Consider the following 16,681-nt stretch of genomic DNA (forward strand, 5'->3'; position numbering starts at 1 on the left):
GGGCGCTGGGGGTGACTCAGGGTGGGGCGCTGGGGGTGGGGTAGGTCAGGGCGTTGGGGGTGGCTCAGGGCAGGGCGCTGGGGGTGACTCAGGGCGGGGCGCTGAGGGGGTGGGGTAGGTCAGGGCGTTGGAGGTGGGGCAGGGCAGGGCGCTGGGGGTGGGGCAGGGCAGGGCGCTGGGTTGGGGCAGGGCGGGGCACTGGGGGTGACTCAGGGCAGGGCGCTGAGGGGGTGGGGTAGGTCAGGGCGTTGGAGGTGGCTCAGGGCAGGGCGCTGGGGGTGGGGCAGGGCGGGGCACTGGGGGTGACTCAGGGTGGGGCGCTGAGGGGGTGGGGTAGGTCAGGGCGTTGGGGGTGGCTCAGGGCAGGGCGCTGGGGGTGACTCAGGGCGGGGCGCTGAGGGGGTGGGGTAGGTCAGGGCATTGGAGGTGGGGCAGAGCGGGGCGCTGGGGGTGGGGCAGGGCAGGGCGCTGGGGGTGACTCAGGGTGGGGCGCTGGGGGTGGGGTAGGTCAGGGCGTTGGAGGTGGGGCAGGGCAGGGCGCTGGGGGTGGGGCAGGGCGGGGCACTGGGGGTGACTCAGGGCAGGGCGCTGAGGGGGTGGGGTAGGTCAGGGCATTGGAGGTGGGGCAGAGCAGGGCGCTGGGGGTGGGGCAGGGCGGGGCACTGGGGGTGGCTCAGGGCAGGGCGCTGGGGGTGACTCAGGGTGGGGCGCTGAGGGGGTGGGGTAGGTCAGGGCGTTGGGGGTGGCTCAGGGCAGGGCGCTGGGGGTGACTCAGGGCGGGGCGCTGAGGGGGTGGGGTAGGTCAGGGCGTTGGAGGTGGGGCAGGGCAGGGCGCTGGGCGTGGGGCAGGGCGGGGCACTGGGGGTGACTCAGGGCGGGGCGCTGAGGGGGTGGGGTAGGGCAGGGCACTGAGGGTGGGGCAGGGTGGGGCACTGGGGGTGACTCAGGGCGGGGCGCTGAGGGGGTGGGGTAGGTCAGGGCATTGGAGGTGGGGCAGAGCAGGGCGCTGGGGGTGGGGCAAGGCATGGGGGTTGGGCAGGGGGGGCACTAGGGGTGACTCAGGGCAGGGCGCTGAGGGTGGGGCAGAGCGGGGCGCTGGGGGTGGGGAAGGGTGGGCACTGGGGGTGACTCAGGGCAGGGCGCTGAAGGTGGGGCAGAGCGGGGCGCTGGGGGTGGGGCAGGGCAGGGCATTGGAGGTGGGGCAGGGCAGGGCGCTGGGGGTGGGGCAGGGCGGGGCGCTGGGGGTGACTCAGGGCGGGGCGCTGAGGGGGTGGGGTAGGGCAGGGCACTGAGGGTGGGGCAGGGCAGGGCGCTGGGGGTGGGGCAGGGCGGGGCGCTGGGGGTGACTCAGGGCGGGGCGCTGAGGGGGTGGGGTAGGTCAGGGCGTTGGAGGTGGGGCAGGGCAGGGCACTGGGGGTGGGGCAGGGCAGGGCACTGGGGGTGGGGCAGGGCGGGGCACTGGGGGTGACTCAGGGTGGGGCGCTGGGGGTGGGGTAGGTCAGGGCGTTGGAGGTGGCTCAGGGCAGGGCGCTGGGGGTGACTCAGGGCGGGGCGCTGAGGGGGTGGGGTAGGTCAGGGCGTTGGAGGTGGGGCAGGGCAGGGCGCTGGGGGTGGGGCAAGGCATGGGGGTGGGGGTGACTCAGGGCGGGGCGCTGAGCGGGTGGGGTAGGTCAGGGCGTTGGAGGTGGCTCAGGGCAGGGCGCTGGGGGTGGGGCAGGGCGGGGCACTGGGGGTGACTCAGGGCGGGGCGCTGAGGGGGTGGGGCAGGGCAGGGCGTTGGGGGTGGCTCAGGGCAGGGCGCTGGGGGTGACTCAGGGCGGGGCGCTGAGGGGGTGGGGTAGGTCAGGGCATTGGAGGTGGGGCAGAGCAGGGCGCTGGGGGTGGGGCAGGGCGGGGCACTGGGGGTGGCTCAGGGCAGGGCGCTGGGGGTGACTCAGGGTGGGGCGCTGGGGGTGACTCAGGGTGGGGCGCTGAGGGGGTGGGGTAGGTCAGGGCGTTGGGGGTGGCTCAGGGCAGGGCGCTGGGGGTGACTCAGGGCGGGGCGCTGAGGGGGTGGGGTAGGTCAGGGCGTTGGAGGTGGGGCAGGGCAGGGCGCTGGGGGTGGGGCAAGGCATGGGGGTGGGGGTGACTCAGGGCGGGGCGCTGAGGGGGTGGGGTAGGTCAGGGCGTTGGAGGTGGGGCAGGGCAGGGCGCTGGGGGTGGGGCAAGGCATGGGGGTGGGGGTGACTCAGGGCGGGGCGCTGAGGGGGTGGGGTAGGTCAGGGCGTTGGAGGTGGCTCAGGGCAGGGCGCTGGGGGTGGGGCAGGGCGGGGCACTGGGGGTGACTCAGGGCGGGGCGCTGAGGGGGTGGGGTAGGTCAGGGCGTTGGAGGTGGGGCAGGGCAGGGCGCTGGGGGTGACTCAGGGCGGGGCGCTGAGGGGGTGGGGCAGGGCAGGGCGCTGGGGGTGGGGCAGGGCGGGGCACTGGGGGTGACTCAGGGCGGGGCGCTGAGGGGGTGGGGCAGGGCAGGGCGTTGGGGGTGGCTCAGGGCAGGGCGCTGGGGGTGACTCAGGGCGGGGCGCTGAGGGGGTGGGGTAGGTCAGGGCGTTGGGGGTGGCTCAGGGCAGGGCGCTGGGGGTGACTCAGGGCGGGGCGCTGAGGGGGTGGGGTAGGTCAGGGCATTGGAGGTGGGGCAGAGCAGGGCGCTGGGGGTGGGGCAAGGCATGGGGGTGGGGCAGGGGGGGCACTAGGGGTGACTCAGGGCAGGGCATTGGAGGTGGTACAGATGTGACACAGCAGGGAGGAGGAGTGTTGACCTGGGAATGTGGCAGGGGAGTTTCAATGGGAGACCTGAGAGCCTGTCACCTGAGCCAGGAGGGGGAGAGGGAAGTAACACCTCTGTGGGCAAATGGTGGTGCACCCCCTGTGACGAAGCGGGACTGTTCTTAATGTTTCCTCTGAATAGTGTGGGGGTGCCTCAGTTTCCCCTAGGCAGTTCTTAAGTATCTAGGTGGTGGGGTAAGGGTGTATGATCATTGCAGAGCCCTAGAGGGCAGGTGTGTGCAGGGGTCTGGACACAGAGGATGGCCGACACCCTGTTTCCTGGCAACTGATGGCCTGGGCCCTTCCCCCCTGCAAGGTGAGAGCTAAAGGGTTGGAGAACAAAGGAATCCAGAGACCTCCTGGCCGGGAAAAGGGACAAAGCCCAGAGGAGGAGGGCTGGAGGGAGTTTCAGTTTGGGACTGGCTGGGACATGGAGTGAAGTGCAGAAGGGGTTGTCTGGCTCACTGCCCCCCAAAATGGACCCAGGTGAGGGGTCCGGTTCTCTGCACCTACAAGTTCTGTGTTAGACCATGTTCCTGTTGTCTAATAAACCTTCTGTTTTACTGGCTGGCTGAGAGTCACATCTGCCTGCAAAGTTGGGGGGCAGGACTGGCTCACTGCCCCCCAAAATGGACCTGACTGAGCAGTCCTGTTCTCTGTACCTACAAGCTCTGTTTTAGACCTCTGTTTTACTGGCTGGCTGAGAGTCACATCTGAATGCAGAGTTGGGGGGCAGGACCCTCTGGCTTCCCCAGGACCCCGCCTGAGTGGACTCGCTGTGGGAAGCGCACGGAGGGGCAGAGGAGGCTGAATGCTCCGAGGCAGACCCAGGAAGGTGGATGCTGTGTGAGCTGTGTGTCCTGAAGACAGGCTGCTCCCAGAGAGGAGACTTCCCCAGAGTCCTGACTGGCTTTATGGGGAGCAGTTCCAGAGCATCGCCCGGGGACGCCGTGACACCCCCACATCCCTGGGATCCTGCTTGGCCCTCCATTTCAGGTGCACCCTCACCACAGGCACCTTGAATGGGGTCCCGCCCACCCCGTCAGGGTCAGGTAGGTATCGGGCACCACCCGATCTGGGGCCACCACCTCGGACCGGGCCAGCGTCACCTCCGCGCCCGTATCCCAGTATCCATTGACCTTCCTCCCATCCACCTCCTGGGGAACAAGGCACTCTCTCCGGAGGGACAGCCCCGCGCCCATCCCATAAACCAAGAACCCTGAGTCCAGAGCATCCAGCCCTCTGGCAGGGCTGTCCGGGGGTACTTTTCCCTCCTGAGCAGGTGGTAAGCTGGCAGCCCCCTTTGCCTGGGCCGTCTGCCCCTCGTCCAGCTGGGTCCCTACCCAGTTAACCCTGGGTAGGTTGGGTCTGCTCAGTCTGTCACTGAGCCTGGGGCACTGGGACCGTACGTGGCCTCTCTGGCCACAGTGATAGCAGCTCAGGTCACGTTGGTCCCCTTGAGCGGGTCGGATGGTCCTGACGCCAGACGTTCCCCTTGGGAGGCGGTTCTCCCTATTTCCCCGCTGGGGGCCCCCTGGTGACTCTCTCTCTGCATCGGGGGGGAGGGGGGCTGTTCTTTTGGGGCTCCTCCTGGCTACCCCCTGACCGACTGTTCACAAACTCGTCGGCCAGCTGCCCTGCGTGCTGGGGGTTCTCTAGCTTTTTGTCCACCAACCACAGCCTCAGGTCGGACGGGCACTGATCATACAGCTGCTCCAGTACGATTAGGTCCAGCAGGTCCTCTTTAGCTCGGGCCCCAGCTGCCCACTTGCGGGCATACCCCTGCATCCGGTTGACCAGTTGTAGGTAGGTGACCTCAGGCGTTTTACGCTGACTCCGGAACCTTCTCCGGTACATCTCGGGGGTCAGCCCAAACTCACGGAGCAGGGCCTGCTTGAACAGTTCATAGTCCCCTGCCTCCGGCCCTGTCATCCGGCTGTACACCTCCACGGCTTTGGGGTCCAGTAAGGGGGTGAGGAACTGGAGCCTGTCCGCAGGGTCAACCCTGTGCAGCTCACAGGCATTCTCAAAGGCCGTCAGGAAGCTATCTATGTCCTCCCCCTCCTTCCGCTGGGCCAGGAAGCACTATTCAAAGCTCCTTGCAGTCTTGGGTCCCCTCGCACTCACCGCAGCCGGGGCCCCACTACTCCTCAGCCTGGCCAGCTCCAGTTCATGCTGTCTTTGTTTCTCCTTCTCCTCCTGCTCATGCTGACGCTGCTTTTCATGATCCTCCAGCTCCCTCATGTTCATCTCCCTCTCCCATTCCAGCCGCCTCCGCTCCAGGGATGGGGAGCTCCACCGGGAGGATCCCCTGCTGGCTGCCAGGGTCAGGGTGCCCTCGGTATTCGCTGGGCTTCCCCCAACCCCTCCCCCAGGCCCAGGTAGGAAGGGTCTCGGGATGTCCTCAGCAGCAGTCTGACCCCTCCCAGCCCGGTCAGGCCCCAGGGCCCACGCTGCCTCCGCCAGGCAGCTTCCCTCAGGGACAGGGATCGGGTCATCCAAGCGATCCCTCTCCTCCAACTGGGCAATCAGCTGTTCCTTGGTGGACCTCCTGATGCGCAGCCCCCTCTGCCTGCACAGCTCCACCAGGTCGCTCTTAAGGCGTTTAGCGTACATCTCCCTGCTGGCCACTCGCAGGCCGGGCAGCTTCCCACGGTTTCCAGGAAAAACCCCTCGTGTGCCAGTCCTTCTTGAGGTCACCACCTCTTTGCCAGGGTCGAGCTGCAGACTCCTCCGCCCCGGGACCGCTCGCTACAATCCCCCGGGGGACCCTGTTACTGCAAAAGTCTTTCTCTCTGGTCACACATTCCCAGGGGTTAACCGCCCCCCGAAACCGTCTCTCTCTGAATCTTCAGCACGCCTGGTTCCCGTCAATCCCCCTTCGTTTTACTGCTCCCCAGTCACTTACTGCAGGAAGCGCCGTTCACGGGGTGCAGTACATCCCACCGCTGCCACCAGTTGTCACGGAGTGTGGGGGAGTCCAGGCCCTGCACCCCTCTTCCTGGGATCCACTGAGACTCTCAGCCAGCCAGTAAAACAGAAGGTTTATTGGACAACAGGAACACAGTCCAAAACAGAGCTTGTGGGTACACCCAGGACCCCTCAATCACGTCCTTCTGGGGGTGCAGGGAGCTTAGACCCCAGCCCTGGGGTTCCCTGCGTTCCTCCACCCAGCCCCAAACTGAAAAACTAACCCCCCCCAGCAAGCTCCTTCCTGCAGCCTCTGTTCACATTCCCAGGCAGAGGTGTTACCTCCCCCTCCCCCTCCTGGCTCAGGTGACAGGCTCCCAGGTCTCCCATCCCCAGTGAAACTCCCCTGCCCCATTCCCAGGTCAATGCTCCCCCCTCCCTGCTGCGTCACACCAGGGCAGGGCACGGGAGGGTGCTGGGGCACAGGGTGGGATGCTGGGGGTGGCACAGAGTGGGGATCTGGGGGTGGGTCAGGGTACGGTGCTCAGGGTGGGGCTGGGTGGGAGGCTGGGGCTGGCACAGGGCGCTGGGGGTGCGGCAGGGCAGGGCTCTGGGGGTGGCGGGCTGCTGGGGGCTCTGGGGGTGGCAGGCTGCTGGGGGTGGGGTGGGGCAGGGCAGGGCTCTGGGGGTGGCGGGATGCTGGGGGTGGGGCAGGGCAGGGCTCTGGGGGTGGCGGGCTGCTGGGGGCTCTGGGGGTGGCGGGCTGCTGGGGGTGGGGCAGGGCAGGGCTCTGGGGGTGGCGGGATGCTGGGGGTGGGGTGGGGCAGGGCAGGGCTCTGGGGGTGGCGGGATGCTGGGGGTGGGGTGGGGCAGGGCAGGGCTCTGGGGGTGGCGGGATGCTGGGGGCTCTGGGGGTGGCAGGGCTCTGGGGGTGGGGTGGGGCGGGCAGGGCTCTGGGGGTGGCGGGATGCTGGGGGCTCTGGGGGTGGCGGGATGCTGGGGGTGGGGCAGGGCTCTGGGGGTGGCAGGATGCTGGGGGCTCTGGGGGTGGCAGGGCTCTGGGGGTGGGGCGGGCAGGGCTCTGGGGGTGGCGGGCTGCTGGGCGTGGGCGGGGCAGCGGGGGACGTGCTCACCGTGGAGGAGAGGGAGTTCCTGTCGTCCTGCAGGGGCAGGCCTGGACGGGGGGTGCGGGAGCCCAGCTGGTCCAGCTTCTGGTGCAGTACGTCCCGCTGGGCTTGCAGCTTGGCCTGGGCGCACAGGGAGACCTGGAAATGCAGCTGCGCCTCCTGCAGAGCCTGGCGCTTCCCCAGCAGGTGCACCCTGTGCCAGACAGCAACAGCCGCGGCTCAGAGCTCCCCGCCTGCCCAGAGCTCCCCGCCTGCCCAGAGCTGCCCGCCCGCCCAGAGCTCCCCGCCCACCCAGAGCTCCCGCCCAGAGCTCCCCGCCCACCCAGAGCTCCCCGCCCGCCCAGAGCTCCCGGCCCAGAGCTCCCCGCCCGCCCAGAGCTCCCGGCCCAGAGCTCCCCACCCGCCCAGAGCTCCCGGCCCAGAGCTCCCCACCCACCCAGAGCTCCCCGCCCGCCCAGAGCTCCCGGCCCAGAGCTCCCCGCCCGCCCAGAGCTCCTGGCCCAGAGCTCCCCGCCCGCCCAGAGCTCCCAGCCCGCCCAGAGCTCCCGGCCCAGAGCTCCCCGCCCGCCCAGAGCTCCCGGCCCAGAGCTGCCCGCCCGCCCAGAGCTCCCCGCCCGCCCAGAGTTCCCGGCCCAGAGCTCCCGGCTCAGAGCTCGCCCGCCCGCCCAGAGCTCCCGGCTCAGAGCTCCCCGCCCGCCCAGAGCTCCCAGCCCGCCCAGAGCTCCCGGCCCAGAGCTCCCCGCCCGCCCAGAGCTCCCGGCCCAGAGCTGCCCGCCTGCCCAGAGCTCCCCGCCCGCCCAGAGTTCCCGGCCCAGAGCTCCCGGCTCAGAGCTCGCCCGCCCGCCCAGAGCTCCCGGCTCAGAGCTCCCCGCCCGCCCAGAGCTCCCAGCCCGCCCAGAGCTCCCGGCCCAGAGCTCCCCGCCCGCCCAGAGCTCCCGGCCCAGAGCTGCCCGCCTGCCCAGAGCTCCCCGCCCGCCCAGAGTTCCCGGCCCAGAGCTCCTGGCTCAGAGCTCGCCCGCCCGCCCAGAGCTCCCGGCTCAGAGCTCCCCGCCCGCCCAGAGCTCCCGGCTCAGAGCTCCCCGCCCGCCCAGAGCTCCCGGCTCAGAGCTCCCCGCCCGCCCAGAGCTCCCGGCCCAGAGCTCCCCGCCCGCCCAGAGCTCCCGGCCCAGAGCTCGCCCGCCCGCCCAGAGCTCCCGGCTCAGAGCTGCCCGCCCACCCAGAGCTCCCGGCTCAGAGCTCCCCGCCCGCCCAGAGCTCCCGGCCCAGAGCTCGCCCGCCCGCCCAGAGCTCCCGGCTCAGAGCTCCCCGCCCGCCCAGAGCTCCCAGCCCAGAGCTCGCCCGCCCGCCCAGAGCTCCCGGCCTAGAGCTCCCCGCCCGCCCAGAGCTCCCGGCTCAGAGCTGCCCGCCCGCCCAGAGCTCCCGGCCCAGAGCTCGCCCGCCCGCCCAGAGCTCCCGGCTCAGAGCTCCCCGCCCGCCCAGAGCTCCCAGCTCAGAGCTGCCCACCCGCCCAGAGCTCCCGGCCCAGAGCTCCCCGCCCGCCCAGAGCTCCCGGCCCAGAGCTCCCCGCCCGCCCAGAGCTCCCGGCCCAGAGCTCACCCGCCCGCCCAGAGCTCCCGGCTCAGAGCTCCCCGCCCGCCCAGAGCTCCTGGCCCAGAGCTCACCCGCCTGCCCAGAGCTCCCGGCCCAGAGCTCGCCCGCCTGCCCAGAGCTCCCCGACCGCCCCACCCGGCTGCCCCAGTCACGGGTATCCCTGAGCAAATGGGCATGGACTGGCATTTCCAGCCCACACCCCACTTCCATGTCATGGGGGACAGAATCCCCAGCACTGCTGCCTCTGGCCGGGGTAGGGGAATACCCTGCTGAACCCCGCTGGGCCACAGTAGGCACAGATCCGAAGTCACACTGCATCCCTCCCCCCATCACACTGCTCCCTTTTCTCCCCCGCTCACAATGCTCCCCCTCCCTCCAGATCTCTCATGGACCCACTTCTCAGGTTCTCACCAAAACCCCTCTATCCCTGGGTCCCACCACCCCTTGTCTCACTACCCCCACCCAGGTCACATCCCGCACCACCCTGCTTCCGGGGCCCCCCCACCTCACTGCTCCCTGTCCTCCCATCTCACCACTCCCGGGGCCCCCCACCTCACCACTCCCTGCCCCCTTCTCACCGGTCCCTCGGGCCCCCCATCTCACCGTTCCCTGGGACCCCCCATCTCACTGATCCCTTGTGATGTTATTGACATAAACTGGGACCATATAGATCATTGTTGCAACCAAGGTCCTGTAATGGCACCAAATCTTGTATAAAGTGTTATGGTTGGCTGGTTAGGATTATGCGATCTGCGTGCATGTATCAGTTTTTTATTTAAAGTTATAAGTATTGTCTCTGTAGCTCAAACTTGTGCTGTGCTTCTGGGCGACACCCCAGACAAGCTGGTGTCAGCTCTGCCTAGCCTGCTGGGTGGCCCATCAAGGACCATCAGCTACACAACTGACCCACTGAGAGAAGGCAGACACGCCTGGGGACTCAGCCAAGCATGCAGGGACCTGCCTATGGACAGAACTCCGAGGTTTTTCCAGGCCATGGGATGGACAGCTTGTCTTTGGGACAAAGAAAGCAGAGACCACATGGCAAGAGACTACACAAAGCTGCTGCAGCTCCTCCATGTGGTCTTCAATCCTGCTTCCTACCTCTGGAGGGACTTTGCTACAATTGGAAGCTCTACACAAAGGACTGAAGGACCCACCCCAGCTGGGCATGTTCTCCAGAGACCTGATTTGAACCTGCAGTTTATGCCATCACTGCTACAAGCCTGAACCAAGAACTTTGCCATCACTGCATGTCATTGATTCCGTTTAAGCAATCCTAGCTCTCATCTCTATCTTTTTCCTTTTATGAATAAACCTTTAGATTTTAGATTCTAAAGGATTGGCAACAGTGTGATTTGTGGGTAAGATCTGATTTGTATATTGACCTGGGTCTGGGGCTTGGTCCTTTGGGATCGAGAGAACCTCTTTTCTTTTACTGGGGTGCTGGTTTTCATACCCATTCGTCCCCATAACGAGCGGCACTGGTGGGGATACTGGGAAACTGGAGTGTCTAAGGGAATTGCTTGTGTGACTTGTGGTTAGCCAGTGGGGTAAAACCAAAGTCTTCTCTGTAAGGCTGGTTTGGTTTGCCTTGGTGTGCAAAGGAACCCCAGCCTTGGGCTGTAACTGCCCTGCTTGAAGCAATTTGTCCTGAATTGGGTCCCACCAGAACCAGCATCATTACATCCCTCCCCCCATCTCACCGCTCCCGGGGCCCCACGCTCTGCTCCTCGCCCAGGAGCTCGGCCTGCAGGTCCTGGACACGCTGCCCTTTGCTGCTCATGGTCTGCGTGGCAGTGGCTAGTTCCTCCTCCATGGCCGTCAGGCTGCAAGAGATAGCACCATCTAGTCCGGGGGTCCCCTGCTGGGCCTGACACCCCCTGGGGTTCGGGAGCCAGCCAGTGGCTGCCCAGGGCCCAGTGCTACAGCCCTCCCAGGGACCCTCACGTCCCGGTGCCCGCCCCTGCCCTGTACCCACGTGTGCTGCACGCTCTCTATTGTCAGCTCATTCAGCTGCAGCTCGTCGGCCTCCAGGTTCTCGCTCTCCTCCAGCAGGCTCTCGTCGAAGGTCACCCTGGGCGGGATCTCGCTCACACACCTAGGGGGACAGTGCTCTGAGCGTGCTTAAAACCAGCCTCCAGCCCTGGCTGCACACACAGACCTGGGGCAGGAACGGGGAATCCCTGCTGCCTTTCGGTGCCCTGCCCTGCCAGCATCCACCCCCAGGAGGGCAGGACTCTGACAAAGTGGGAATTGTCCGGCATGTCTATGAATCCTGTGTGTGCCTCAGTTTCCCCCACACTTTGCATTGCTGCCCAGTGGGGAAATGTGTTACATTTGCTCTTGCGGGCAGCGCAGGCCATGAGGGGAGGGTGTGGCCAGCTGTTTGGGCCAGGGGCTGGAATCTGCTGAAAGTGACTCCACGGCAGTGCAGAATCCCAGAGAGACCAGGATCTAGCAAACCACCCCAGCGGGAGGAGGTGCCCCCGCAGCAGGGAGACCCCAGCTTGAGAACAGGGGCCTGAGCTGGGACAGGCAGGGCACAGTGTGGGCTCTGGGGAAGTGGCTGCTCTCCCCCGGGCACTAAGGAGCCCAGGAGCACCAGAGCCCGATGGGGGGGTTACTGCAGCCTGGCTGGGGCATTGCGCTAACGGTGGCCAGAACGGACGGTGATTTAACCTTGGCTTCCCTGTGCTGTCCTCAGGCCTTCCAGCGTACCAGGAGCCCTGCAACTCCTGGCTGGATGCCTCGATCCCTGCAGAGCACAAGGCTCCCCAGACTCTGCTCCATGGGGCTCGCAGGGGGAAGCAGGCGGCTGGAGCCCAGGAGGCGGGGAGGCTGCGGGCCCCACTGGAAAGCAAAGCGGGCCCTTGGGAGCGGTTCCTCCAGGCGGCTGTTCAGAAGCGGGGTGTAGCTCCGAGCGTGGGGGGGCGGGAGGAGCCGTACCTGTGCTGCTGGAGGAAGCTGTCGTATTCTGTCGCGGGATCGATCGCCTGGATGGCGCGGGTGATCTCCTGGTGCACGGAGCCCACCTCCTCCTGAACCAGGCTGCTGACCTCGGCGTACTCCTGCAGGATCTCCTTCCTGTGGGGCACAGGTACCATAGCCCGGACCATCCCCCCAGCCACAGCCCCCAGCCAGGCCTGCCACCGACACTGCCGTGAGCCCTCTCCCCTGGTGGCCTGGGCCTATTGGGAGGGCGAGCCCCATGGGGCAGCTGCACACGGGGCCCTGAGCCCGACTCCCCAGGCCAGATCTCACCCCGTTGGCCCCAGAAACACGCCTGCAACTGTGAAGTGGGAGCTCGCGGACTGAGCGTGCTCATGTGCGCTTGGCAGCGGCTGTGCTCTCTGTGCCCTCCACGCTGCCTGCATCCCCCGGCACTGTGGCGGTAGCACTGGGCAGCATCCCTGCCGCACACATGGGTACGGCAGGGGCTGGGTATGGCAGGGGCTGGGTATGCCGGCGGCAGGGGCTGGGTACGGCAGGGGCTGGGTATGGCAGGGGCTGGGTATGGCAGGGGAGGGGTATGGCAGGGGCTGGGTATGGCAGGGGCTGGGTATGCCGGTGGCAGGGGCTGGGTATGGCAGGGGCTGGGTATGCTGGCGGCAGGGGCTGGGTATGCTGGCGGCAGGGGCTGGGTATGCCAGCGGCAGGGGCTGGGTATGGCAGGGGCTGGGTATGCCGGCAGCAGGGGGTGGGAATGCCAGCGGTGGGGGTGGGTATGCTAGTGGCAGCAGCAGGGGCTGGGTATGCCAGCAGTGGGGGTGGGAATGCCGGCAGCAGGGGGTGGGAATGCCAGTGGCAGGGAGCTGGGTATGCTGGCGGTGGGGGTGGGTATGCCAGCGGTGGGGGTGGGTATGCCGGTGGCAGCAGCAGGGGGTGGGAATGCCAGCGGTGGGGGTGGGTATGCCGGTGGCAGCAGCAGGGGGTGGGAATGCCGGGGCGGGGCTCTTACAGGACAAGCGCCATCTCCTGGTGCAGGCCATGCAGGGAGCGGTGCAGGGCGGGCAGCGCCTGCTGGAAGTGCAGCGTATGGTGCAGCTCGGCAGCCTTGAGGGCCAGCACGTACTGGTTGTGCAGGGCGTAGAGCTTCCACAGGCTCCGCACGTACTTGTCCTTGGCCTTGTCCCGGTCCTTGTCTGGGGGGAGAGCGGCAGCTGGGGAAGTCCTGGGAGAGGCACCCCAGCCCAATTCCCCGCGGCCCCTGCTGGGCCTAGCGTTGCCAACTAGCGTTGCCAGGTGTCCGGTTTTTGACTGGAACGCCCAGTGGAAAAGGGACCCTGGCGGTTCTGGCCAGCACCAACGACCGGGCCGTTAAAAGTCCAGTCAGCGGCCCAGCGGGGGCCTGGGGCAATCAGGGACTGGGAGGCTCCACGCGCTGCCTCTGCCCCGAGTACCGGCTCCGCAGCTCCCACTGGCCGGGAACTGTGACCAATGGGCGCTGCAGGGGGAGGTGCCTGCGGTGCAAAGGCAGTGCACACCCTGCAGAACTGCCTGGCCGCCCATGCACCTAGAGGGCACAGGGGCCTGGCGGCCACTTCCTCGGAGCTGTGGTAAGTGCTGCCAGGAACTTGCATCCCAACCCCCTGCACCCCAACCCCCCCGGTCCAGCCTGGAATCCCCTCCCGCACCCCAAACCGCTCATCCTCGGCCCCAGCCAGAGCTCTCCCCCCGCCACACCCCAACCCCCTGCCCCAGCCCAGTGAAAGCAAGTGACGGTGGGGGAGAGCGAGCGACGGGGGGGGGTGGGGGGTGGGGGGGGGTGGTGTGGAGCAAGCATGGGCGGGGCCTCGGAGAAGGGGTGGGGCAGAGGTGTTCAGTTCTGTGTGAATAGAAAGTTGGCAACTCTAGGGAGCGCAGCCCGGGGGACTGGCCAGCGGGGTCACGGACCAGCAGAGCAGGCTGAGTTTGCAAGGTATGAGGAAGTGGGGATTTCCCCTTGCTATGCTGTATGTGAGTCTTACTGTTTTGCATGAATGCCGTGTATGCCTGTTTCCCTGTGTATTACACCGATGCCTAGGTGGTGGGAATAAGCATGTGTGACCTTTGTGGGGGTTGCTCCAGCTGCCTGCATGGATGCTGTGGCCGCCCCTTCATCACCTGAGACCCAGGAGGGGGATGCAACCAGGTGACTCTGGCTGGGAAGCAAAACAAAGGCCAGAGGAGGAGCAACTGACAGGGCAGGGGCCAGGCAGCTGGAAGCGAGTCAGTCGGCTGGCTTGGGGCTCAGGGGGCTCCCCTCCCCCCAAGATGGACTTGGCTGAAAGTCACAGATTTCTGTGCTAACGAGCTCTGCCCTACGCTGTGTCCCTGTCGTCTAATAAACCTTCTGTGTTACTGGCTGGCTGAGAGTCCCGTCTGACTGCGGAGTTGGGGGGCAGGACCCTCTGGCTTCCCCAAGACCCCACCTGAGCGGACTCGCTGTGGGAAGCGCACAGAGGGGCAGAGGAGGCTGAATGCTCCAAGGTTAGACCCAGGAAGGGGGAAGCCGTGTGAGCTGTGGGTCCTGCAGACAGGCTGCTCCCAGAGAGGAGACTCCCCCAGAGTCCTGACTGGCTTCGCAGGGAGCAGTTCCAGAGCATCGCCTGGGGACGCCGGGACAGAAGAGCCTTGCTAGCAGCCAGAGCCAGGGAGTGGCAGAGCCGCAGGGAGCTTGGGGGTCAGGCCTGGCCTCAGCCAGAGCAGCCCCATTGCTGGCATCCCGGGCAAGCTTGGTGCTCCCCTCAGTGCCACTCACCCCAGCTCAGGCTGGGAGCAGCGTGGGGCAGGGGTGGGGCAGGGCACCCACCTTTGCTGGCCTCCTGGAACTTGCGCTTGGCCTGGGCACTGTCCCGGGCCAGGCTCCGGTACTGCGACTTCAGCTTCTCCAGCTCCTGCTGGTTTGTCTGTGAATGACACAGAAACGCTTGGTGTGAGGAGCGTAACCCCCTGTGCCCCACAGCAGGGGCTGGGCAGAGCCCCAAGGGAGGTGACTGGGGGACAGGACAGAGACCGGAGGGGTGATTGGGGAGTTGGGCAGAGGCCAGGGCAATGAGGGGGATGGGCAGAGCCGGGGGAGGATGTGAGGGGTGGGCAGAGCCCGATGAAGATCATGGGGGGCGGGCAGAGCCAGGGAAGGCTGCGGGGGCAGAACCGGGGGAGATTGTGGGGGGGTCCGGCAGAGCCTGTGGGAGATAATGGGGGGTGAGCAGAGCCATGGGGGGCAGGCAGAGCCAGGCGGATGCCAGGGGGGCGGGCAGAGCCAGGGGGAGGCCGGGGGGGCGGGCAGAGTCGGGGGCAGGCCGGGGGGGCGGGCAGAGCCAGGCGGAGGCTGGGGGGGCGGGCAGAGTCGGGGGAAGGCCGGGGGGGTGGGCAGAGTCGGGGGGGCGGGGGGGGCAGAACCGGGGGAGATTGTGGGGGGGTCCGGCAGAGCCTGTGGGAGATAATGGGGGGTGAGCAGAGCCATGGGGGGTGGGCAGAGCCAGGCGGACGCCGGGGTGGGCGGGCAGAGTCGGGGGGAGGCCGGGGTGGGCGGGCAAACCCGGCAGAGTGGTGGCCGGAGCCAGAGGCAGCGCTTGGCCCCGGCAGAGTATCCCAGGCCTGGTTCAGCAGGCAGCCCGGGAATGAGGGCGCCAGGCCGCAGTTGCCCCAGGGAAGAAGGGCCTCTCCCGGGCGAGGAAACACCCGGCCCCATGGCAGAGAGGGCCTCACGCCTGCCGCTCCACGCTGCCCACAGCTCCCGTGAGGCTGGCCGGGCAGGGGCCCCGCTGGGTACGGCGCCCTGGAGCAGCCCCAGGGGTTGGGGGTCGCTGGGGGCCCTGCTGGTGGGGGCACGGGGCCCTTCCTACCCTGACATAGTCCTGGCTCAGCTGCTGCCACTGCTCGCTGTAGGCCTTGCGGAGCCGCTGCTTGTCGCGGATCAGCAGGCTCAGCTTGCTCAGGGGCCCGGCGGCCAGGTCCTCCGCATGGCGCTGCAGGATCTGGCTCAGCACCTCCGTCTGGTTCGCCAGCACCCACCAGGACTGCCAGGAGAGGGGAGAGCTCAGCGGGGCCGGGAGCACGGCGGGAGCTTGCAGGGGCTGAGAGTGTGTGGGGGAGGCAGTAGCATGGGGGCAGAGGAGCTCGTGTGGCTGAGTGTGGGGGAGCCTAGGGGAGGGCAATGGGGAAGCCGAGGGGTATTTTCTGGGGGGCCTGAGCAGACTCCAGGGGCCCAGCTGGGCTCTGGGGGTGACTGAGATCTCTGACCCAGGCCCTCTTGGTGCCAGCTGGCAGAGGGCCCAGAGGTGCCATGGGTTTACAGTGAGCCCCTGGGGCAGAGGTACATACAGGGCACCCCAGAGTGTCCCATGAGGTCTCTACTGAACACCTGGCTCATGCTGGCCGCCCTCCGTGCAAAATTGCAGTGCATCCACCACACAGGAGCTCCCGAGCTCCCCAGATAGCGATGTGCTCTGGGCCTGGGGCCGAGCTGTCGGTCCATCTGTGTCTGTCTGTCGGTCTGTGTACATGTGTCCTGAGCCCTTCAGGGGCCCCGGGGATGCCCACTGAGTCTGAGCACAGGGCTAATCCAGTGAGGGTAAAGTCTCCGGGGGAGACCTAAGGTCCATCCAGCCCAGTGTCCTGTCTGCCGACGGTGGCCAAGGCCAGGTGCCCCAGAGGGAGTGAACCAAACAGGTAAGGACCTAGTGATCTCTCTCCTGCCATCCATCTCCACCCTCTGACAAACGGAGGCTAGGGACACCATTCCTCACCCATCCTGGCTAATAGCCATTAGTGGACTTAACCTCCATGGATGTATCCAGTTCTCTTTTAAACCCTGTTATAGTCAATGGCTGGAGTGTGGGCTTTGAAACGGCGGGGCTCCAACCCTGCTGTCCGACCCAAGCCCAAACCCGACACTGCCAGTCGTAGCCCACAGCCCAAGCCCCACGAGCCTGTCAGCTGGCCTGGCTCTGAGACTTGTCCCCCGGGGCTGGGCCCTGCAGGGAGATGCTTGTAGGGCTGGGGGCTGGTGCTAGCCTGGAAAGCGAGAATGGGGCCCACGGCAACTTGTGTTGTTGGGCTGGAGCTAGAGCGGGGGGTCGGGAGCTGAAGGCAGGTGGGAATGAGGTGCCCACAGCCCTGGGTACCGGCGGGAAGAGTCCCAGCCATGCTACAGGTACCCGCTGTGCTGCCCTCCCTCGCTGCGCCCAAGGGCACTTTGAGGGATGGCTCCGGGGCTCCTCGCACTCAGCAGCACCTCTGCGGGGCCCAGCCTGGTCCGGCCCAGA

The 16,681-nt window shown here is 67.2% G+C and overlaps 1 protein-coding gene across 1 annotated transcript in view; it reads right to left on the minus strand.

Moving 5' to 3' along the window:
* FES (FES proto-oncogene, tyrosine kinase) overlaps nt 1-16,681 on the minus strand; it is a 37,794-nt gene that overhangs the window by 14,708 nt on the left and 6,405 nt on the right. The window contains exons 3-9 of the mRNA XM_084642205.1: nt 15,260-15,433; nt 14,221-14,317; nt 12,388-12,571; nt 11,376-11,513; nt 10,408-10,527; nt 10,133-10,255; nt 6,846-7,032 (exon numbers count right to left, since the gene is read on the minus strand). Coding sequence (XP_084498331.1) covers nt 6,846-7,032; nt 10,133-10,255; nt 10,408-10,527; nt 11,376-11,513; nt 12,388-12,571; nt 14,221-14,317; nt 15,260-15,433 — 1,023 coding nt within the window. The remainder of the gene's footprint in view (nt 1-6,845; nt 7,033-10,132; nt 10,256-10,407; nt 10,528-11,375; nt 11,514-12,387; nt 12,572-14,220; nt 14,318-15,259; nt 15,434-16,681) is intronic.

This window comes from Lepidochelys olivacea (genome assembly GCF_965140295.1).
Source record: "Lepidochelys olivacea isolate rLepOli2 genome assembly, chromosome: 10".
In the NCBI taxonomy this organism is placed as follows: Eukaryota; Metazoa; Chordata; order Testudines; family Cheloniidae; genus Lepidochelys; species Lepidochelys olivacea.